The sequence below is a fragment of the Rhinolophus ferrumequinum genome, chromosome 8 (genome assembly GCF_004115265.2).
Source record: "Rhinolophus ferrumequinum isolate MPI-CBG mRhiFer1 chromosome 8, mRhiFer1_v1.p, whole genome shotgun sequence".
NCBI lineage: Eukaryota > Metazoa > Chordata > Mammalia > Chiroptera > Rhinolophidae > Rhinolophus > Rhinolophus ferrumequinum.
In genome coordinates this window covers 19,580,058-19,603,455 of record NC_046291.1, presented here as the reverse complement: position 1 = coordinate 19,603,455, position 23,398 = coordinate 19,580,058, and the positions used below count along the sequence as shown (strand labels likewise).

Here is a 23,398-nt window from a genome sequence, read left to right as displayed (position 1 = left end):
GTGAACAAAAGTCAATCAAAGAGTTAACACATTAAGTAGAGAGTGGAAGAAAAATCATCTTGAAGACCAGGGTGAGTAGAATCGTAACAAGAATTGAAAAGCTGTTTTTAGGTGTTGAAAGATCCACTTTGGATATAACTTGTTTAGGGCATATATCATTTCATAGTGCTGGCTCCCTTAAACTGGGAGTTTTTGTTCTTATGTGAATTGAATAATAAAGCATAAAAATGGAAATAGATATAAAGTGGGGAAAAAATCAAATACATAATATCACAAAATTAAGTTATATTGAAAACAAGAAAACCCAAGTAAGCACTAAGCAAACTTTTTTGAGTTAAATGTAAACGATTAGTAAATCTTTATATGTCTGGTTGACAGGGTTGGGTTTCTTTGGGAGAAATTTCAGAAGGGGCAGGATGGAAAACTAGAGTCCTTCCTGAGGGTTTCTGGTGGAAGAAGACAGTCAGGGACAGAATCTTCTCATCTGAACTAGAGATCGGTGCTGCAGTAGTCATGGGAAGAGTAATTGGGGTCACCAGGGCCAGCAGTTCCCTTACCAGGTTAACACAGACATAAATATACCTCATACAAGAAAACAAAAACTCATAGACACAGACAATAGTGTAGTGGTTACCAGAGGGAAAGGGGGAGGGGAGTGGTAGATGAGGATAAAGGGGGTCAAATACATGGTGATGGAAGGAGACTTGACTTTAGGTGGGAAGCACACAACATACAGATGATATATTATAGAATTATACACTTGAAAACTGCATAGTTTTGTTAACCGATGTCATCCCAACAAATTTAATAAAATTTTAAAAATACACTAAAAAAATACAGCTCATACAGCTCACCCCTAAATTATTAATAAATTTATGTATCTAAGTCAACATATTCAAGTCTTTTTGTGTGTGTGGGGCGGGGATGTGGTGTTCTATGCCTGAATATAGTCCCTGGAGTCAAATTTATTTTTTCGCAATGTGATTCTAGGCAAGATAATGACCTTTTTCCAACCTTCAGTGTGCTTGTTAATTAAAAAAAGGCTCATAACTTGAAAGTGTGTTGTGAGCATTAAATAAGAATATTATAAATATGTCACACCTGACCCAGTGATTCACACATAACAAATTGTCAGTAAGTGGTAGCTGTTGTCATTTTAACTATGTCTTACCTTAGCTTTTTCAGTTGTGCAATGAGATTGACTAAGTATAACTCTATCTGGGTGAAAGTACTTGATTTTAAACAGTATTTTTATTTTTATATCCTTGGGAAAATGTTATATTAGGAAATACTGTTAATAGTATTTCTAATGCTTGGCATTTTAATCAGGTGTGCTTCATACAGAATTAACATTTTAATTAATTTCATTTCTCCAGTAGTTATTTTAAATTTTCATAGCTAGTCTTCTAAAACTAAAACAAACATAATTGTAAAAAAACGTTAAAGCAAAAATTATGAAAACATTGGTAAATTGAAAGAGACTTCTTTTGTCCTTCAAATATTTATCGAACACCAACATGTTGATATTGTGCTGGGAGACACAATGATAAAGAAAAATAGTTTATTACTTTTAAAGAACTTACAGTGTAGTGGGAAGAATAAGACACAGAGAGAAATGATTTATAAGGCAACACAGAAATGTTTTTGCAGAGGCATGCGCAAAATGCTTTTGTAACAGAGGATAAAACAATGAACTCTGCCTGAGGATCTCTGGGAAGATTTCCTTAAAGAGAAGACACAGGAGCAGGGTGGTGAGGAAGATAAAGCGAAGACTTTAGATAAAAGTTAAGTGGGGATAAGGAAGAGGGGTTTTCAAGAGAAAGGAATAGTGTGAGCCAAATGGTACAGAAATGAACAAAGATCTGACATGACAGGAAAGAGCAAGAAATTCATTGAAGTCGGCACACAGACTGCATGAGAAAGAGAGGTAGAAGTATTGGGGGCTGGATTATGAAACACTTTGAGGATTAGTGAAGGAGTTTGCATTTCATCCTGTGGATTATGAAAAACCAGTCTGGTTTTACAAGCAAGGGAGTGATAAGAATAACTTTGTAACAAATGATGCCAAAGGAAATAATATCATTCCCTTTTGGCTTGCTGTCATTATACTTAAAATCTTATGTTGAGAAACTTACTTTAATACAGCAAGCAGGCTCCCAGAGTCCCTTGGGGGTAAAAGGATGTAAGCCTGCTCCACCATACCTGCCTTGGTCTAGGAGGCATTTGCTGTACGTCTAGGGCAGGGGTGTCAAAACTGTGGCCGGCGGGCCAACTGCGGTCCACAATCCATTGTTAATTGGCCTGCAGCAAATTCCAAAAATATATTCAGTTTACTTAAATAAACCAGGTGAGGCAATACGTACTTCACCTCGAGTGAGTGGCCCGGTTGTTTGTGTATTTTACCATATATGGCCCTTGGTGAAAAACGTTGAAAAAAGTTTGGACACCCCTGGTCTAGGGGATTATCATCTCAGAGGAGAAGAATGGATCATATAGGCAGAGAGCATATTTGGAGAAGCTAATTATATATCTTTTTCCATTCTTCTGATTTTGCACCGAGTGTTTTAATATTACAAAAATTAAGTTTTATAGGTGAAATGAAGACTGACAATCCTCAGAGCTAATTCAGGTACCTCAGGTAAAAAAGCTGATTCTGTACATGTTATTCAGATTGAAGGCAATCCTCCAAGAAGTGGGAATTTTCAAAACATTTTCTCTATTGCCAAGAAGCCCAAAGGGATGTGGATTCAAATAGTTTTTCATATATATTCCATACCTATACGAAAAATGTACCATGAAACCTTAACACTGTACATCCTTACAGACAAAAAGACAAAGAAGAAATAAATGTGCAGGAATGTATAAAAACAAAGCATTAGATTTCTGATTCCAAAAAAGATGCCTTGATCCTTCCATCTGGGTGGATTCACTGTAATTTCTGTATTATGGAATCAAGCATCGTCTTTCCTTTTTCTCTCCATGACTAAATGACCTCCTGAGAAACTTCACTGCGTTTCCGAGATTGAAACAGAACAAAGCTGCTCAGTTTTTAAACCAACCAGTCTAGCTTCTCTTCTGTTTTTCATTCATTTATTCACCCATTTAACCAACAAATATTTATTGAGTGCTACAAATATTTCTTGTGTGTAGATACTGGTGGGAAAACAAGGGAGATAAAATAGATCTTCTGTCCTCATAGAGCTTCATATCCATTGAGAGAAACAAATACTAAATAAACATTCAAATAAAAGTGCAATTCTGCCATCTGGAAGCTAGCTTGGGCTTCCCTGCCCGGGGAGAGGTAGATGAGATTGGATGGAATGCCCCAAGTTCATGTCCTGTGGGGCTCAGAAGCTCTATTCTGCACTTATCTGGGGCTCTTTGTCTCATGATCTTGGCCGCTAGGCTTCTCTTGTTCCTTTTCAAAGAAGACATTAACACATCCTTGCCTCGATTTCTATTAGACATCCACATAAAGCGTTTGTAAATGTGGCCGACTTTAGTGAAGATTTAGGGCTAATGAGGATAGTCCAGAGAGCGTGGTTGCTCAACAAATGAATGTGAACACGTATTTGGATATTCATGATTTTAACAGTTCACTCAACCACTCCACTTTCTCACTGGACTTTCTTCTCTCTTCATCCTCAATCTCCCACCATCTAACTGGTTCCTCCTTCTTCCACTTTCTTTCTCTCCTTTCCCTTTACTTCTGTTCCTACCATTGCTCAGAAGCCAGCAAGAAACCAACCAGCACAATAACAAACACAATGAACACTAAACAAATCACAAGTACCTTTATTCTTTCATGAAGCCTGACTTTTTTCTTTTGTTGTTTGGTCATCCTCTTAGTTACACCTTCTACTCCAAAGGCTTCTCTATGTATTATACTTGACACAGACATTGCTATCCCATAACAAATTCTGTTCCTGTCTGTTAAGATATCTATTGTTAGTCGGGATATATTAGAAATTTGGATGCATGCTCTGACAGAAAAGTAGGAGGTACAATGAGTACAGTATTAGAACAGGGGACTGGATTTAAGCAGAACCCTAGGGAAGGAAAGCTTCTTGGAGAAAGACTAACGTTTCTGAAGAGTGTTAGGCAGAAAGAGTGCTAGGCAGAAAGAGTGGTGGAAGAACATTTCAAGCAAGGGAAAAACATATGCAAATGTCTGGAGATGGGAAGGAGCTTGGAGCACTGGAAAGACCAAAAAGAAGACAGAATATCTAGACGCTAAAGAGGAAAGGAAGATGAAAGGGATGAGAATGGAGAAGTAAGCAGGAGCCAGGTCACATGGGACCTCGTGGTTGCAGTGCTTAGATTCCTGGCTCTTCTCTGACAAATGAAATGACTTCAAGAATTGTTTTTTCTGAACCTCAAGTTTATTGATTTTTGAAACAGAAACAGTTGTGCCAAAGCTGACAAACTTACACACACACACACACACACACACACACACATACACACACACGCAAATGTTACATAAAGCACCTTCCCTGAGGGCCATATAACTTGGCATTACTACCAATTTTATAGCCAAATACATGATTCTGGGTCAGCCGGGTAATTAGCTGAAAATTATCTTCATATTCATTTTCTCTCTACAGGAATGTTTCCTGCAGAGAAACCCAGAATATGAGGCTTTTTTGGTCAGAGCTTGAAAAAAAAACACAAAAAAACATTGCCTGCCCGCAGCACATGAATTCTCTATCAGTTTTCAGGATTTGTATCTGTCTAGCTGACACATCCATCTCCCCCTGAAGAGCAGGTAGCATCTTGCTCTGCCCTGTGCCTTACTGTCGTCAAGGCATGGCAGGAATAAGTCTAAGTTCTGTTTACCACCAGGGTAAACGGACCTCCTATGGTATTCTTGTAGAAAGCCATTTTTATTGTTGTTATTCAGTATGTCCCCAACTATTTATAGGTACTGAAAATGACATATATATCGCAGACATTATGGCCACTGCTTACTGCTAATGCTAACCTGGCTCTTAGCACTTTAAACATCACAGTGTATTTATGTATTCATGATGACATTCATTCTGTTATTTTCTGGAAATAAATGATTTTGTTTGCTCTCCCAATGTTACCTACCCCAAGATTACCTTACTTTTCTTTCCCACTCTTATTTTTCAACTACTAATAACCATGCCTTTTAAGCTGTCTTTTTATTGAAAGTAATAAATTAAGACATTTGTCTTCAGGTAGTCCATCTTTGCATAAGAGTCACCAGTAGCACACTCACAGTACTGAATATATAGGAATTCATTTCAGTAGCAATAACATTCATTGACCTTAGAAAGAAAATGTTCGTTCTGGTTATAGTTACTTGCTAGCTTTATACAATTGTAACTTTCTACACAATATAATACTTTAAAATTAAGATATTTTAAAGAAGTGGTATCTTCTGTGGTTCTTCCTCCAAATGAAGCCATTGTCTTTGCTGAGATCAAGTTTGTTGGAGGTACTAAGACTCCATCCGGTGATCCTGTGAGTCAACGCTTATGGTGGAAACTTGGCTACTGGTATCAGCAGTTTCATAGGATTTTTGGTCTTTGGCAAAATTGATGAAAACCTGATTTTTCAAGAGAAATTAAGCCATTAGTGTTTGGTAAACCAAAGGAAGAAATAAGGTTAGTTTACATACACACACACACGCATAATCACGTGCATGCATGCACACACAATGAGAGAGCAAATAAGAAAACTAGATTTTGTAGGGGCATGTCCATACATATATACACACTCTAACTAGGAGTCCTTCCTTTACATATTCAAATTCAACTGGCGTTTGAAAATAATACCTATACCTACAACTACAGCTACATTTATCAGCATAATAGAAATCTAAAGCCATAATTGAATATATATATAGCCACATATCTGCATCCATATGACCTACACCAATATCTCTATTAAATATAAACAAGGAGTCCAACCCCAGCCCTTATCAAATGCTTGCACGGCAATGTTGAGAGAAATTTCACTAGTTTTAAGAGGTAATGCCCTAAAATGAAATTTGTGTAGAAAGTCTATGTTAACATTATGTTCAATAAGCCAATTATTTAAGAAGCAGACCTTTATTACTTTGTTTAAAAATCCTTATAATCTATTAGTTATAGATTCATCCAGGAAATATTGAGATTCTATTTTGTGCCAGACATGGTGGTAGTAGGAGTTGGTTACAAGTCAAAAGCTAAATATTTTGTGTTGGAAAAGCCACACTTGCCTGAAGTCCCCATAGAAAATAATCTATAAATGATGGCACCATATATTGACTCAGAGGTCCCTAAGACCTCACTTTTCAGACCCATTTCAGTGGTAGGGGCAACCAAATGTTCTATACATCAGGTTGGTTGAGCTGTGTAAAATCAGGTGACGAAGGATGCCCCAATAAATTCCATTTATTAAATATAAATGCAATTAAGACGTGATGTGAGTGAAACAAAAGATTTCTGCATTTGCCACTTCGGTTGTCTGAATCTAACAAATCTAAAGGTCTGGCACCAAATTCCCTCTAGATGCCCCATCGTATTCCAATACAGGACGCCAATCAATGTAAATGTTATTTCAGAAACCTGCCAAGGAGGACCTAAAGAAAGTGTTAACAGCTATTTGCTTTACAGGTGAAAATAATGTTTTACTGCTTTACATGTACATATAACTTGATGGATCCAGATGTCTCGTAGAAGGGGAAAAATCTTCTTTTCGCCATTAAAAAATAGTTAATGCTTTTAACATTTCCCCTAACATCCCCAAATGCACTTAGAAATAAATAAAGCTAAGTTTTTCCAGTGCAAGATTAGATATTGCTTCAACTAAAAATAAATTGAATGTCATTGGAAAGAAATAAACAGAATGGGTGGTGACGTGCTCCTGGACCACGGAGTCCAGCTTACCTCTTCCAGGGTAGTCTGACTCACTAAGAAATTTGTGATATTTAAAGCAGTCTTGTTGGTTTCCAGAAGATCAAAAATATTTGCTACTCCTCCTGCTGTGACTGGTACATGATACTCCAGCATGCTGAGGTGCTGATCCTGTGGGAAACAAAAGGGAAAACAATGTATTTTGCAATGTCAGATAATATTGACTTGATTAGACATATTTAAGCAAGAGGCAAGAAAAATACTGAAATGCATTCCACTGAAAATTATGCAACTGTGTAAATAATGGGTATGTTTTGAAACTAACAGCTTACAAAGATGAGACGAAAAGTTTTATGAATGTCAAAGAGAAAACAAATTAAAAAGTTAATGAAAATTCCTAAGTATTATATACCCATGTGCACTTATAAAGTCATTATAGTCTTGCCTGGAAAAAAAATATTGTGGAATGATATTTCAGATATCAGATTATGCTCAGCTCACATAAGCATTTTCAGAGATCACTGCTAGAAATTTCATTTTTTTTTAATGTTAAAATTATTCTAAAAAGCTGGGGGATAGCTGCTCAATTTATGTTGGCTAAAGAGGCTAGGTTCAAAAGCATTGTCCAGGAAAAACTTCATTCAAATAGCGCCATGTTTTTTCACAACTCACCCTAAAATTATCTTGAATTTCTTTATGTTAGTCCATAGTATTACCATCTACTTAGTAATCTACACTCATTTCCTTGGATTATTTCTAACACCGTGCTTTTCTGCATATTTAATCAGTGATCACATCCTTTTTATTTTCTTCTAAAATAGCTCTCAAATTTAACTTTCCCTCTCTATTTGCACTATCAGTATCATTAATCTGAGACTCATTATTCCACATCTGAGAAGCCTCTTCAGAAGACCTCTTCAGAAGCCTAGAAACTATATACCCTCATATATTCTGTCACAAAGCAGCCAGAATAGTCTTTCCTAAACACTAGTTTGATCAGGATGTTTGCTCCAGAATCCATCCCTTCAACCTATATGGGTCAGATCAAGACTGTGCATTTCTGCCGGTATTTAAGACTTCCACTACTGAAAACCCCTCTTCTCACACCTTTGCTCACTGCCAAGACCATCTCATTGACTTGTGTTTGCATCTCACCTGTCACTGCCATCAGGCTGTCTTATTTATTTTTACTTACAAATTGTTCTTGCTATTTCCCTTCTAGAGATCTAGAAACCACCACATTCTTGTAAAGAATGGTCTGTTTAGGAAGAAATAAGACTTATCATCACTGCATTTGTCTTGTGTAACCCTGGTCCCAGGAGAAGCATACCACGGCAAATGTAATCTTATCACGCAGGGAATAAGCGCAGATTTCAATCCAGAAATACACTGAAGGAAAAAGCACGATGACCAAAACGATTTGGGGAAGGAAAGTGACACTCAATTCTTAAATTTGATTTTGATATAGGTGATAGAAAATGGGCTTTGATAATCATAAAAGCTATTATCTCCTGGAGAAGTTAGCCAAAGTTTGGGAGGTTGAGACAAAGGTATTTTGTACGGATAAAACAATTGTTTTAAAAAAGTGCACTCTATTTTGCTCTCTACAATCATTTCACATTGATATGATGCCTTATAGTTTATGAAATATCTTTTAATTAAAGTTTATTGGGGTGACACTTATTAGTAAAGTTACATAGGTTTCAGGTGTACAATTCTGTAATATATCCTCTATATATTGTGTGTTCACCACCCGGAGTCAGTTCTCCTTCTATCTCTATGTTTGATCCCTATCTTTGTGGAAATTTTATCATTTATTTCTCACACCAATCTTGTAAAGTAGATGTCATTATTCCTATTTTACAAATGAGGAAAACGAGGCTCAGAGACTTCCATTGTCTTGCTGGAAATCACTCAGGGAGAGCTGGACCTTAGCCCAAGGCTTTCAATTTCTTTTCTCCATTCTACACGATTTCCTTTTAAAAACAATCATTTGCTATAATCATCTTATACAAATTATCTGTATATGAAAGATGTTATATAGTGATAACGTTTTTTTGCCAAGTGCATTTATTTTAAATATATACTGTGTAAGCCAAATAGGCATGTATCTGTATCTGTACTAATGTATCTGTATTAATTTAATTTTAATTTGTTAGTATGATAGGTATGCATCTACATTCTGTAGCTATGGATAGATAAGATGAAATTAATTGAACAATATTTCAACTAGTGTGCATCTAAGAACTTGATTTTCAAGCAGTTCTGCTCAAAACTTTGTGGGCTTGTCTTCTAAATGAGGGGAGTACAGAAGATAATCTCTTCTGGTTGTGACATTCGGGAACTCTATTTTTTTTTTTTAAGAAAAAATGCACTTGATCACATAATATTTGTCATCCCTGTGTTCCCTAAGTATACAACTAAAAACTAGTTATGTATACAACTAAAAAACTAATACAATATGGTCATCAAGTCTTTGTAAGGAAGAAATAAATCAAGATATCTACAAAGACTCTGTTACTTTTAAATAGCTACAAAAATATAATTTTGTAATTATATTTGAAGATGTTTGAAGATTCCATTTGAAGAATAGAATAATTTGAAGATTCTATTTGTTCATACTTAGTGTGTTTCAGAGTATCTTAAACTAACAAATATGTTAAGATTAATAATAAAGCTATGGTCAACTTGAAAATGGCAAACGTCCACTATGATTTTCGACTATCAAAACCAGTCAAAGTTCAAAAGGCAGGAGAGTCTCTTACTTTTAAGTATGTTTTTGGAAAGTGCAGTTGCATGAACCTTGTAAGGGCCTCCATGCTAACTTTGGTATTCTTCACGTGAACCTTGACGGTAAATCCTCGTCCAAACCTAGAAAGAAAATGTAGAAAAAATGATGTGAGTTACATTTTGCTGAAATAGCTCCCCTGGAATTCTAGATAATGAAACAGGACCCAAGCTGACCATTACAGCCCTTTTTCTTCTATAAAGACTCTCATTTTGCCATAAAAGTTCAGGGCATGTTGCAAACTGGAAATAGTGCACTGCCATGGTTTTAAAAAATGTATTTCTACCACTATACCAAGCCAGACTCTTTGGACAAAAGCTGCATTAGAAAGAAAATATAAAATCTTGGCTTTCTTTGACATCCATGAATTGGCAATTGATGTCTATTTCTGGGGTTAAATACTTTCTAATTTAAAGCAAACAGGGTCTTGAGAGGCAAGTCACTGGAGATTTTGTGTCAACAGTAAAGATTAACTCACTGAGGTTTTAAAAATAGATATACTAGCTGTTAGCACCAAGCGTCGAGTTTGTAAACAAGTCACAACAGACTCTCTGAGAAAAACATATAAGGCCTCTTCCATCCTCTTTTCTTATCTTGGTTAATACTATCTTATAAGAAAGCCAAGTTGTACAGATAAAGGTATAATGGCATGAAGTTTGGAGATTAACATGAATATATATATATATATATATATATATATATATTCATGCCATTATACACACACACACACACACACACACACACACATATTAACATGCCATTATATATATATGCAGTCTGGCAAATATAAAATATTAATTTAATTTTAATTTGTTAGTATGATATTTATGCACATTTCCCCAATGTATTTTTGACTAAAAGGTTTTGAATGTGGTAAAAATATCAAATAGCTTACTGAATGCCTGTGCAAATGGCAAATGAACATGCTAGATGAAAATCTATGCCTTCACGTACCTGTCAAGGTCTAATTTGTTATTGAGTAAACACTTGAAACTGCTTCCTGAGGGTATTTTGGTTGTGGACTAATTTTTTAAGAGCTTTTAGGCCTTGTAGGTTTTGGGGTTATTAACTAAAAATACATCCAACCCTCGCTAAGATAATTTAACTTTAAGATGAGTCAATGATTAACTTCTCTATTCCATTTTCACTACTAATTGAAGGATAGGCTCTTGAGATAATCCTTGAAGGTGGGTATAGTAGTTTTAGATTGATTATCCTACACTATATGTTAAACAGTGCATTTGTTTTTCACCTGCTCTTTATATGCTGCAAAGATCCAATACATTGGAACCTTCCATTCACCATAATGGCCAGCCTGGTACAGAGAGCTTCACATTCTTCCATGCTGAAAGATAGCAGAATCACATCAGAATTCTGGGCAAAGAAAATTGGGTTCCAGCTCATGAACAAAAGCTTAACTGTTTCATTATGACACCTTAAGATCCTTAAAATGGCTTTTCCCTTGAAGAACAACAACGAAAATTACTATACATTAAATGTCTTCGTATAAGGTTTATTACTGTTTATTGTCAAACTTGAAGTCATCTCTCTCACCTGGAATGCCCTTTTTATCCAACACATTATCTCTTTCAAGTTCTTTCAAGCTTTGTCTTAAGACCTATATTTCCGAAGAAATGTTCCCAACATAATGCTGAGGGTTTTTTTCACTATGCTTCAGACTCTGCATTCAGTTAGCTTTCATATTTTTGTGTTTGTAACTAGGTAACCAGATTGATTATGTAATTTCTAATTTCATGGAGTATAACTGGAGCAGATCTTAAGTATCACCCTGTCCACTTCATTCAAAAGTTCATGCAAATTAAATGATTGGCTCCAGAGCATATAGTGTGCAGGGGCAAGACTAGGATAGAAACAAGTCTCTGGATCATACACAAATTTAGTACTTTCCTATTATATGATAATTATCACAAGGCCAACCTTGTAAGAAAGGCACAGATATAATAAAATGTTTCAGTAGCTTGTATACTTAACTAATTAGAAGGCTTTACCTCATGGAGAAGGCCTGTGAGCTGGTTCTTAAAGGACTGGTAAGATCAGAACTTGGAGAGATTTTGTGAAAAGACTGTTCCCAGTGGAAAGCACAGCCAAAGAAAGGGCATGGTGACAGGAGAGATAAAGGAGCATATATGAAGTCCTTCAGATTGACTTATAGGAGACGGTATTGTAGGAAAACTGGGCTAGAAATTCAGATGAGGCCAGATCATAAAAGGCCTTGCATTCTAAGCTGAAAGATGCTAAATTTTATGTGATAGGTGATAGGGAGTCGTAGCTGAGTTAAGAGGGTCAGAAGTCATAAGATAATTGTTTTCAAAAAGATTGCTTAGGCCCGATCCCACCTCAGGAGCTGGATTCTCACCATGAAACCTGCCTGACTTGCTCCTAAGACTATACACATAAATTACTTTCACCTAATGGTGGAATTCACTATCAACACATATACACGGGATTCCCTTTTCCCACCCAGCATCTCCAAATCACGTCAGTTGACCTCAAAGCTCCTGTACACGGTTTACCTGTGAGATGTGAGAATGACGGAACATTTATTCTGTACTTCTTCCGAAATTATCTTCCAGAGGTGCCGTTTTGACTTGGGATCCATTCCAGAGCTTGGCTCATCCTTAATAGAAAGTTACAAGGAAAATTTATCAAGTTAATTAATTTTTGATGGGGTTCTTTACATGAATCACTGCATCTCACTTGCCTAGAACAAAAATCACTTGGCAAAGTCCTGTGACTAACTTGTTTTATACTTAATAGGCTCCTTCCTGCTGTTGTCAAAAAGCTCAAAATTAATCATTTAAAATTGTCATTTTGTTTTAAAAAGTAACTCATTGAAGTTGACACCCTGTTACTTTACACTTGTCTTATGTATTTCTTTGGGAAAAAAATTCTCCTTCGGATACTGACAAAGCAGAGTTTTTACATTTAATACTACATTGTCGCTTATATATGTGAAGCTATACAACAAGATCTCTGCCTCGCTGATGGCACAATTGTGTCTGCGAGTGATAATAGGCTATGTGAAGTGGAAAGAACACAATTTGATTTTTCAGTTAATGTGTTTGTGGTGTATTTTTAGCTTCATGTTCTTAATTGAAATTTAATACCCCCTGGGGAAATAAGCATAAGATTTGCAGAAACTGCGAAGTAGAAAGATAGGAATTATATTTTAAAAGTAAATGATGTTTTGAAAAATTGTTCAGACATGAAATTAGACATGTAGCAATGGATGATGTAAACAAGCAATAATAGGTCCTGACAGATGATCAAACCAACAAATTATAGGTCAACAGTAGGTAAAAATTAAAAATATACATCTGTAACAGAAAGTATGTACACAGATAGGATCACCTGAGGCTTGTTTTTACAATGAGGGGTTCAATTTAAAGAAAGGAGTGAGTGTTAATTTGGGGTAACAGTAAAGGAAATATTGTCACTGCTCCTGTTTTTGTAGATGATAGCATATATAGTAAATGGATATAGAAGAAAATAAGTGTCTTTGTGTTGTAGACTGTACTTCAGGTAGGCTCATTCATACGTAACATTTACATGGCGCTTTTAACTTTTTGAAATACTTTACATCTATTATCTCACAGGGGTGCCTCAGGATTGTTTTGTTCAATTTAAGGGACACTTACACAATAGAATTCCATTAAAAGCATTGACTAACAGGGATACAATGCATTATAAGCTTCTGGTATTGTAGAAAGATGGGCTGCGCGTCATTCTGTCTGGGCAGTTTACATGAATTGATCCTCTGTATGACTTAAACCCTGGAATAATGTGGTGATTTATAAGTGGATTTTTATTGCAGATAGTTAAGGCTCTTTTGGAGTTTGAAGGTCCTTAAACTAAGAGGATCTTCCAAACTAAGGGCAAGCTTATTTCTCTGGAATAAACACTTTTTATAATGTTTGGTCTGGGGAGCAGAATGGTGTGTTACCCCTGTGAATAACTTACATTTCCAGGGGATCCATTTAATAATCCAGCTCTTAATGAAAGTATAACTATTGAATGCATTTTTTTTTTTGCCTTCGAAATTTTCAGATAAAATGGAATGGCATATTATCGATCACATCCCAATGTAGGTAATTCATATTTTTAAGTAACAGGAAAATACAATTTTAGCACAACACATTGTCTTAAAGTATATCTTTGCTTCTTTCTCGAAGTTTAAAAATATGCTAATTCACCTGGTCAGGTACTCAGAGTACTGATTGCTTCAATAGTTAGGAATCAAATTCTAACACATTCCGTAATTTTACTTACTCATTTGTATACCCTGAATTTGTTCCACCTCCTTCCCACTCCCATGCCAAGCGTATCCTCTGAAACTGGCTGCAGCACAGCTTCAGACGAAAACATTTTTGAGGGCATACTGTTGTGGCAACAAATTATTTGCTGATATAAATTCCCTGAATGAAATAGTACAGGTAAAGTGCTTTGTGAAATAACCAGCACAGTGAGCCCTCCATAAATGTTTATTCCAATAATGAGAATGAAACAGCACATACACATAATTGGAAGGGAGGTTCTAATTATGCAATAGCCTTTTTCACAACGACTTACTTACCAGCAGTAGAATGGAAGGTTTCCCTATCAGGGCCAGTGCAGTGGATAGTTTCCTTTTGGTGCCGTAACTGCACATGGAGGTGGCCCTGTCCTTGTAGGGCATCAGGTGAAGTCTCCGCAGGAGCTTATGAACAGTCTGTAGGCAGAAAAGGGGAGTTGGGTTGACCTCTTGCTAAAACCCTTAAAGCACTAAACAGCAAAAAAAGCTGTTTGTGAAGAGAAAGTTTTATAATAAGGAAATGCATACCTGGAAAATTCAAACATTTAAACTCAACAGAGATTTTATTTTTATTTTCAAAGGTCCGTCTAAAAATTCATAATCATAAAAGAGATAAAAGCAATTTCATGGAGGCTCATTTTCAAGTGGGATGTTTCTGCCCCAAAATGTGTGTGTGTGTGTGTGTGTGTGTGTGTGTGTGTGTGTGTGTGTTTATTTACGATTGCAGATTGTTCTTTCTGGTACCTCAACATAGAGCTTTCTTATAAAGCTTAATAGAGCTAAAACAGAAATCAGCTTATCTCAAAGCACGTCTCTCATTCATTGTCATCATGATTTCATCTTTTTTTTTTTTTTTTATCCAAGGGGTGAGTTATCACAAAGGCTTTAAGTCTTTTAAAAACTGACCCAGTATCAAAACTTTAGTATATTAACTGAGGAATCATGGGTGCTTGTGGCTATTTCTGTAGTTAAACAGTCCTGGAAAATTGTGGAATCCTAGGATTTCAATAGGTCTTTAAGATTGCAAAAATAGAGGAAAACACCCTAAGGGTTAGCCATTCCATTGCAAGGGCAAATAATTGTAGTGGAGTACAAAAATCACAGTAAAAAAAAAAAAAATTCAAATTGGCAGCTATTCTATTTTACTTGGGCATTTTGTAGGTAATTCCATGTTTTAATACTTATCTGGACACTGAAGGATGTACAGGCATTACCAACCTGCTCAACACAGGGCCAAGGCAAGTATGATCCTTTATTTGATAGTTCTTATATTTATTTACTTATTTACTTACTTACTTACTTATTTATTTATATTATTATTTTTCAGCTGTACAAAACAACATAGTGATTAGACATTTACACACCTCACAAAGTGATAACCCCAACAAGTCTACTACCCCTCTGACACCGTACTTAGCTATTATACCACCATTGACTATATTCCCATGCTGTACTTTACCTCCTGTGAATACATATACTTTTTAAAATTATAGTTGACATTCAATATTATTTTATATTAGTTTCAGGTGATTGCTAATTTGTGCCGCCACTATGGAAAACGGTAGGGAGGTTACTTAAAAAATTAAAAATAGAACTACCTTATGATCCAGCAATTCCATACCTGGGTATTTACCCAAAGAAATCCAAAACACTAATTCAAAGATATATGTACCCCTTTGTTCATTGCAGTAGTATTTACAAATAGCCAAGATATGGAAGCAATCCAAGTACCCACAGATGAGTGGCTAAAGAAATTGTGGTACACACTTGATAGTTCTTAAAAAGTAATTGAATAGACACCTGTCAAGGAGCTTCTAAATCCGAGTTCATATGCGTGTATATGATATACACAATCAAGCTAATACTGTATCCACTGTCAGGAAGAAAATGTCTCACTTTTCCAGATGTCATCTTGGTCTTGAGTTTGGATGTTTAGGAAGCAGAAAAAATAATGTGGTTTTTTCCAATTACAGTTGACATTCAATATTATTTTCTATTCATTTTAGGTATACAGCATAGTGGTTAGATATTTATACAATTTACAAAGTGATCCCCCCGTAAGTCTAGCACCATACATAGTTATTACAGTATTATTGACTGTATTCTCTATACTGTAGTTTACATCCTGTGATTATTTTGTAACTGCCAATTTGTACTTCTTAATTCCTTCACCTTTTTTAACCCAATAATGATTTTCAAATGAACTAGTTTTTCCATGCTCATACTCACTTCTTTAATATCTTTTTCTGGAATTCCGTGTATCCTGGCGTAGAAGTACAAATGTTCTTCCACAGTGACCAGGTCATCTAAAGCATCTTCCTGAGGGCAGTAGCCAACTAACGAGCTGTGAGAGTCCACGTGAGCCAGGGAACTGAATTGAGAGAATCAAAAACACAGATGAGGTTCGAAAGATATTTCCCTCCTAAGTCCCCAAATGTTGGGAAGGTAGCTCTATTTTGGTCATGGTGATTGGTGATTCTAATAAAAAGAGATAAAATAATCTCACTGTTATAGTTACACTTGAGGGGTTAAAAATTCCCCCTCGCTTGAATAGCTGTTTTTTTCCCCTAAGGATTTAATAAGATAACCACAAAATAGCATAAAGGGTTTGTTTTAATTATTTTTCTCATTCACTTATGTTATGCTTAGTAAGTTGAAGCATTTGTTTTTCATACCCAGTCTTATTTCTGATCAGAATGTTTCCACTTGAAGGAATTATATCTCCAGTCAGCATCTTGAAGATAGTGGTCTTTCCTGCTCCATTCACCCCAAGAAGGCCAAAGCACTGGTTTGGGGGAGGAAAAAAAAAGATGTTAAACCTTAATCTAAAGCAAAGATATGTTACTATTGTATCTCTTTCCTCCTTCTCCATGGGTGAAATAAATTACTAAGAAAAATAAATCACTGGAATTATACATGGATATTGTGCTCTATTGGCATTTGATAAAACGTTCTCTTTTACAATGAATGACTACTTCTGTGTCTTTTTGCCCCTCTTTAACTACATCTAAAAATTTGTGTGTGTGAGGGTATATGTGTGTGTGTGTGTATGATTTGTTTTATATATATTATAGCACACTTCCGTGTGACATGTTAAAATCCCCAAGTAAGATATGCTAACCTGACAAAGTAATTATATTTATAGATTTCACATTTTTCACACAAATTTTAATCACAACTTTACTGAATAAACTCCTGAAGCAATAATTTCTATATGCTGTCGAATAAATTTGATGCATTTACTTTGTAGCTCTGCTCGGAAAGCAGGGAAATACCCACATTCTCTTTCTCCTTTCAAACCTGCTATGAACATGGCAAAAATAAATATGGATGCAGTCTAAGAATTCACTTCTTTTTTTTTTAATTAAAGTTTATTGGGGTGACAATTGTTAGTAAAGTTACATAGGTAGATGAGGGTAAAAGGGATTAAGATATGATGATGGAAAGAATTGACTCTGGGTGGTGAACACACAATGTGCCATATAGATGATGTGTTACAGAATTGTACACCTGAAACCTATGTAACTCACTTCTAACAACTGATTTATTTATGCTGTTTTTCGAAGAGGTCTGGGAACTAAAAGTTGAAGAAAGCACCCTGTACAGGCTTCCTGACTGGAAGTCCACCCCAGGAAAACAGCAGCATGGGAAAAGGCAAAGGACTTGGTATGGGGTGAATCCTCTCTATCAAGAGGAAAGACTTATAGGATAGTTAACACATGGACACTTGTAAATTACATATATAGAATCCATCAACATATTCAGAGGTTGGCTTCCATATTTTTAAAAAAAAACATTAAGGAAAGATAAAGATTTTTATTTGTCATTTATCACGCCAATATTAAGGACAGAAACAAAATATGGTTCCTTACCTCCCCAGCAGGTATCCCAATGCTAATGTTGTTTACAGCTACAATTTTTTTGTGGATAAGTTGGTAGTTCTTTGTGAGACGATGGAGTTGGACCAGGTCAAATTCATCTGCCCCATTCTCGACTCTCAACCTCTCAGCCCGCACATCTTCATCTTCATCGATTGTCTCAATTACAGGTGAAGAACTAAATTTTCTGAAGAAGAGTCTAAAAACATGAACCCAATGATTTGGCATCAATGATTGTGAAATGGCACCACTCAATTTCAACATGTTTCAATGGGTTCTCACTTCACTAAAAGTATGCTATCTATCACATGCTGGGTTTGTTTTAAATTTGTTATACATGATGCTACTCAAATAACTTAAAAATTAGTATGAATGCTCTTCACTGTATTTGCTATGATATTTGAATAGCTTTTGCTTTCCACACCTTAAATGCTTACAGATCCCCTGTTACAATTCAGATTCCTAATTTTAGTAACAAGGAGGTCAGTTTGGGTTTGAAAGTTACTTCCTAACAAAGACCAGAGTTATTAATAAGACTCAGCACTTACAAGACCACAGTCAATGATCATTTTAAAAAAAAAAATCCTCTCCATTTATTCTTTTATTATCAATAATATGAATGTTATTCTATATTCTTTTTACTGTGAATGTCTTACCTAGCATGTATCCAATATATTAAGGTTATCAGCCCTGGAAACTCACTACGTCTCATACTCACCTCAGTGTCTTGCCTAACAAATGCCAAAGCAAACCAAACCAAACAAAATTTAAAAACCCAACAAATCAATTCAGGTCTTCCTCCCAATGTCCCTGTTTCTTTTAATGATATCCTCAGAGATACCAACTGTGTTGGTTTTTTTTGAATCTTCCCCATTCCAAAACCCACTCTTGCACTCAGTCTGCCAGCACTGGAAATGCCTTATAGTAATACTCAGTTATTGTGATTGATCATTTTTCTGTCTGTTTCTATTACCATCACAGGCTTTCACTCTTTCTCACGTAGATTTCCCCAGGACCTTCAAACTGCTCTAGTGTCTCTGACTCTTCCATTCCAATCTGCGCTACCTCCATAAAATCATATCTCCTGGGGTATCATTTGATCATGTTGCTCTCTCTTCAAAAACCTTTAATGGACTACTACTTGCTGAATAAAGTCCAAACCATATTTCTTTAACCAAGCATCCAATAAACTCCCTAATCTTCCACACTTTGGATCCTACTATTTTATCATATTTATTGTATGTTCTAATAAATTGTGTTGCTCATTTCTCAAATATGCCCAAAGATTTTTTCTCTATCTTTACTCTTGTCATTTTTAAATTATTATTAACTTGTTTTATTTTTGATAGGTGATACACGCACATCATGTATTAAAATGGTACCATAGAATATATAGTGTAAAGTAAGTCTCCTTTAACCATATACAGTTCTCTTCAGCCAAGGCACACATATTTAGAGATGGCTCATTCATATGTATGCACAAATCATATATATTTCTTTTCTAACTCAAATGGTAATATACTTTACACATGTAGTTCTAAACCTTGCATTTTTTTTACTTAATAAATAATAGAAGTAATCCCAAATATTATGTGGAGAACTGTATCATTCTGTCTAATGGCTGCATAGTGTTTAATTTATGAATATATATATATATATTATATATATATAATATATATATATATATATATATATATATATATATATATATATATATATATATAATTTATTTAACCAGTCCCTAAATGAAGGCCATTTAGATTGTTTTTATTCTTTTGCTATTAGGAAATGGTTGCTGTGAGGAATAATTTTATTTATACACTATTCTGCATATTTGTGAGCATATCTATAGAAAAAATTCCTAGATATGGAATTTCTGAGTCAATGGCATGCATATTTCTTTTCACTCACGATTCTGTCCTCACTTTTTCAATTTTCTTTTCCCCAATTCATTGCTCATATGCTACCTACTCGATCTGCTTTTCCTATTTCTATTTTCTATTTCTCCAAACTCAAACTCTGCATAAACAAAAACAACATTTTTTGTTTCTGTATCTATTTTCTCTCTACCACTAAATCTTAACCTCTTTAAGGCTCACAATTGTGCTTAATTTTACTCTCCAGTCTACAGCCATTCTTACAGACAAATAGTAAGGACTGATAATTATTTACTGAACGGAATGAATGGTGAAGTATGCTACCATTTTTAAAAAAGTTTTCTTGAGCAAAACATTTCCATACTCATGGAAAAGCTTTGGCTATTGATCCCTCTGTGAGTATTTTGAAATTGAGCTCCACCATGGATGTCAAACACTGTTTTCATTATACTTACCTGAATTTCTTTATTAGCCACTCATTGATTATGAGTCGCAAGAAAAAGAACATGGTGCCTTGAGAAACCAAAGCCACAAACATTGCACCTAGTTTATCCATCTCAAAGGTTTCACTTGGGAATTCCACACCATATGCTTTTAAGAAGTCTAGGACTGACTGTTGTTGGGAAAGTTCAATCAAACCGTAGCCAAAACAGAATTGCGGGAAAATCAGGAAAATGCGCTTGAGGGTTTCAGAAATAAGTTCTAAAGTCTGAAATAAGAGAAATAAAAATGGAGGTCAGTGTTAGATTTCCAATAAGTTCACAAAAATTTAAAACTGAACGTACACAAATATTGGAACCTGAGAAGCTTATCTAGATTATCAATGATTTCACGTGTATGCAGAATTTACATATGAATATTTCCTGTAACTAAGTGGTGGAGATTTATTACTAAAACACAAGCAGAAAGGATTATATTTTCCTTGAGATGATCTAAGGCATCAGGCTAAACCCTGAAGGCAGAATCACTTCTAGATCTGCATTAGATCCGAGGAATGTAAGAATAGCTAGGGTGTTGCTGTCTGATACAGAGTATTGGGCTATCGGTAGATGCCTAAGTAAAAGAGGAATTTAATACAGTACAATTTCAAAACCTAAGGTAATTTCTACTTGAAGAGGGACTAAAATGGTGAAATGAGATGTAAGGAGAGAGACAACCTTTCTTAATGAGAAGCAAATGGCTCATTTTCGTGTTATTCACACTTGGGGCCAACCACTCACATCTCGTGAATTTTCTTCTTCCTTCTGGAGTGTGCTTGTTTTCTCCTCAGTTCACTTCATTTCCTCCCTATTCTTTTCCAATCAATTGCCTGGCAATGTTAGTGCTTCCCTTCTCACGAATCATAATTGTCAGCTCTGAATTGAAAGTGATGCTTACAATGAAGTAGGCTCCAATACATGATTGAAAGGGAATGAATTAGGTTTTTTTCTCTATGAATGTTCAAATGAATCTTAACCCATAGTCACATAACTAAGCCATTGTGCTTGTCACTACCACTCCATAACAATTTGTTATGAGTAAAATTTTAGTTGACCAATTGGTTGAATGATTTCTGTAGTGCCATACAATGTATCTGATTTCACCTCCATCACCCTACTCAAGCCCTATCATATGTCAATAGTTTTGATGCTGTGTAAGTCTAATCGTAGGCATTAATCTTGATGGAACCTAAAAAGAATTTTAAAAGGCTGTAGTTTCTCCTCCACTGAATTTAATAGAATCTAATGAAATTCCTCTTTTCTACTTAGAGAATGCAAAATCCAGAAAATCTTTCCACATTGACTATGTTTGATACATTCACTGAAGTTTAGCAGAGTAATGAAGGACCTTACCGGATCATTAGGCTTTTCCTTGGAAAGAAAGTATACCACTGACAAGGAAACAATGGAATTGATGCCAAAAAAAAGGTTGATGCAGACATAAGTGATGAAAGCCATCCCCGTTTCGTGGAAAAGCCCAGCCAGCAAGTACATCCAAGAAAATGTGGCATACCTGTATGTTTAATAATACTAAAGATTAAAATGATGCTAATTATTCTCATGCATTAGATACATACATACATGTATACATACATAAATACATACTTAGATGGGGTTCCAAAGTGAAAATAAACATTAGTGATGAGTTGCCAAGCTCTGCAGTTAGCTCTCTCTTTTATTTTATTTTTATCTTTCACAACAACAACAATTCAAAGAATGTTTTTAAATGACAGTAAGAAGCCTCTCTTTTAAGGACTCTTGAACAGTCCTACATCATTACAATTTCCAAGTAATTCCTCCTAGAGATGGTGTTACCCTATCCAGGCAAGACGTTTTTTTTCTTCTCAGAAATATGAACTTAATCAACATAAATCTTACAATTTAAAGTTGAGGAAGACTAATGTTATTATTGTGAGATAAGCACATAGGGCATGCTTAGAAGCTGGATGTCTTGTGTTGAAGAAATACTTGAGCAACTTTTGGGGCAGTGTAGGAGAACTAGAGACAGAGAGATCCTTCATCAGCTGCAATTGCTAACTAAATGGATACTACCCAGGCATTCGGGGCAGAGAGAATTGCTACACTAAGCATTGATTGTATCAACCAATATTACCTATATTACCCTAATATAGTAACAATATTATGTGTTTGTTTTAGACATGTATAAAAATATAAATAAAATAAATATAGATAAATATGTATACCTTAAAATGCTACAATATTCATAATTTGTCAATATCCATACATTTATACACATTTTTCTGATCATTCTAAAGCCTCAATAATTATGCAAATTAAATTACATATGTAAATTGTTAAGCATGATACTTGGTATCTAGTAAGTATTCATTAATGGTAGATACTGCTATTGAAAACAACACTCACTTTCAAAAGTATTGTACTTTACAAATATGAACTAGCAAGCGTAATGTATTGTTAATCATCACTCATGGCTAATGAAACATCAAGACAGTTATAAGTGAGCCTATGAGATTTAGGTCCTGTTTATGCCTAGGAGAATTTAATTCTATGAATTCTTCTTTCACTGCAGCTTACCCAAACAGCAGGAGTAGGAGAGATACAGCACCCAGGTTGTTCTCATTGTAGAAGGCAGGTAACTTGAAAATTGCAATGACAGCAATTGAAAATGTTACAGGCACCAAGTAGAAGACCTATAAGAATATGCGAAAAATGTTTAATATATGGCATGTTTTTTATTTTAACAAATCAATGGCCCATCTAGTTTAAAAGTGTCACAAGACGACCTAAAAATATTTAAAGAAATGAAGTTTTATTTATGTTCCTATTGCTTGTAACCATTCAGCTTATTTTACATTGATTTTATTCTAGAATCTGTCTCCTGCAATGTGAGGTCAAGCAAGCCTTCATGTGCACAGATATCCATGGAGCCGCCAGTGTTCCTGCCTCCAGACTTTCAGACTTGGGATTCTTCAGTGCCAGAGGTTCAGTGAGAAAGATAAGATAGCCAGGTATCTTGGTATTAGATTCAGTCCTCAAACTATTGATTTTGTTGTGAATGCTGGAACTCTCCAGATGGCTGATTTCTAAGGCTTGGTCATCACTCTGAGCCACTTTGTGCAAAACAGCAGGGCAGAGGATTCCACATTCTTGTAATCACAGGTATATGGAAGAATTCAGTGTTTCATCAACAAGCAGAAATATTAAGAGCTGAGAGTT

General features: G+C 35.3%; 1 protein-coding gene across 1 annotated transcript in view; it reads right to left on the bottom strand.

The window, feature by feature from the left end:
• Window positions 1–4,461: 4,461 nt before the first annotated feature.
• Window positions 4,462–23,398, bottom strand: part of ABCA12 (ATP binding cassette subfamily A member 12) — a 163,010-nt gene continuing 144,073 nt past the window's right edge. Inside the window, exons 42-53 of the mRNA XM_033111395.1 lie at window positions 22,757–22,872; window positions 21,554–21,713; window positions 20,177–20,430; window positions 17,839–18,043; window positions 16,642–16,751; window positions 16,196–16,337; window positions 14,249–14,383; window positions 12,189–12,292; window positions 10,907–10,999; window positions 9,632–9,737; window positions 6,900–7,037; window positions 4,462–5,575 (exon numbers count right to left, since the gene is read on the bottom strand). Coding sequence (XP_032967286.1) covers window positions 5,468–5,575; window positions 6,900–7,037; window positions 9,632–9,737; window positions 10,907–10,999; window positions 12,189–12,292; window positions 14,249–14,383; window positions 16,196–16,337; window positions 16,642–16,751; window positions 17,839–18,043; window positions 20,177–20,430; window positions 21,554–21,713; window positions 22,757–22,872 — 1,671 coding nt within the window. The 3' untranslated portion in view covers window positions 4,462–5,467. The remainder of the gene's footprint in view (window positions 5,576–6,899; window positions 7,038–9,631; window positions 9,738–10,906; window positions 11,000–12,188; window positions 12,293–14,248; window positions 14,384–16,195; window positions 16,338–16,641; window positions 16,752–17,838; window positions 18,044–20,176; window positions 20,431–21,553; window positions 21,714–22,756; window positions 22,873–23,398) is intronic.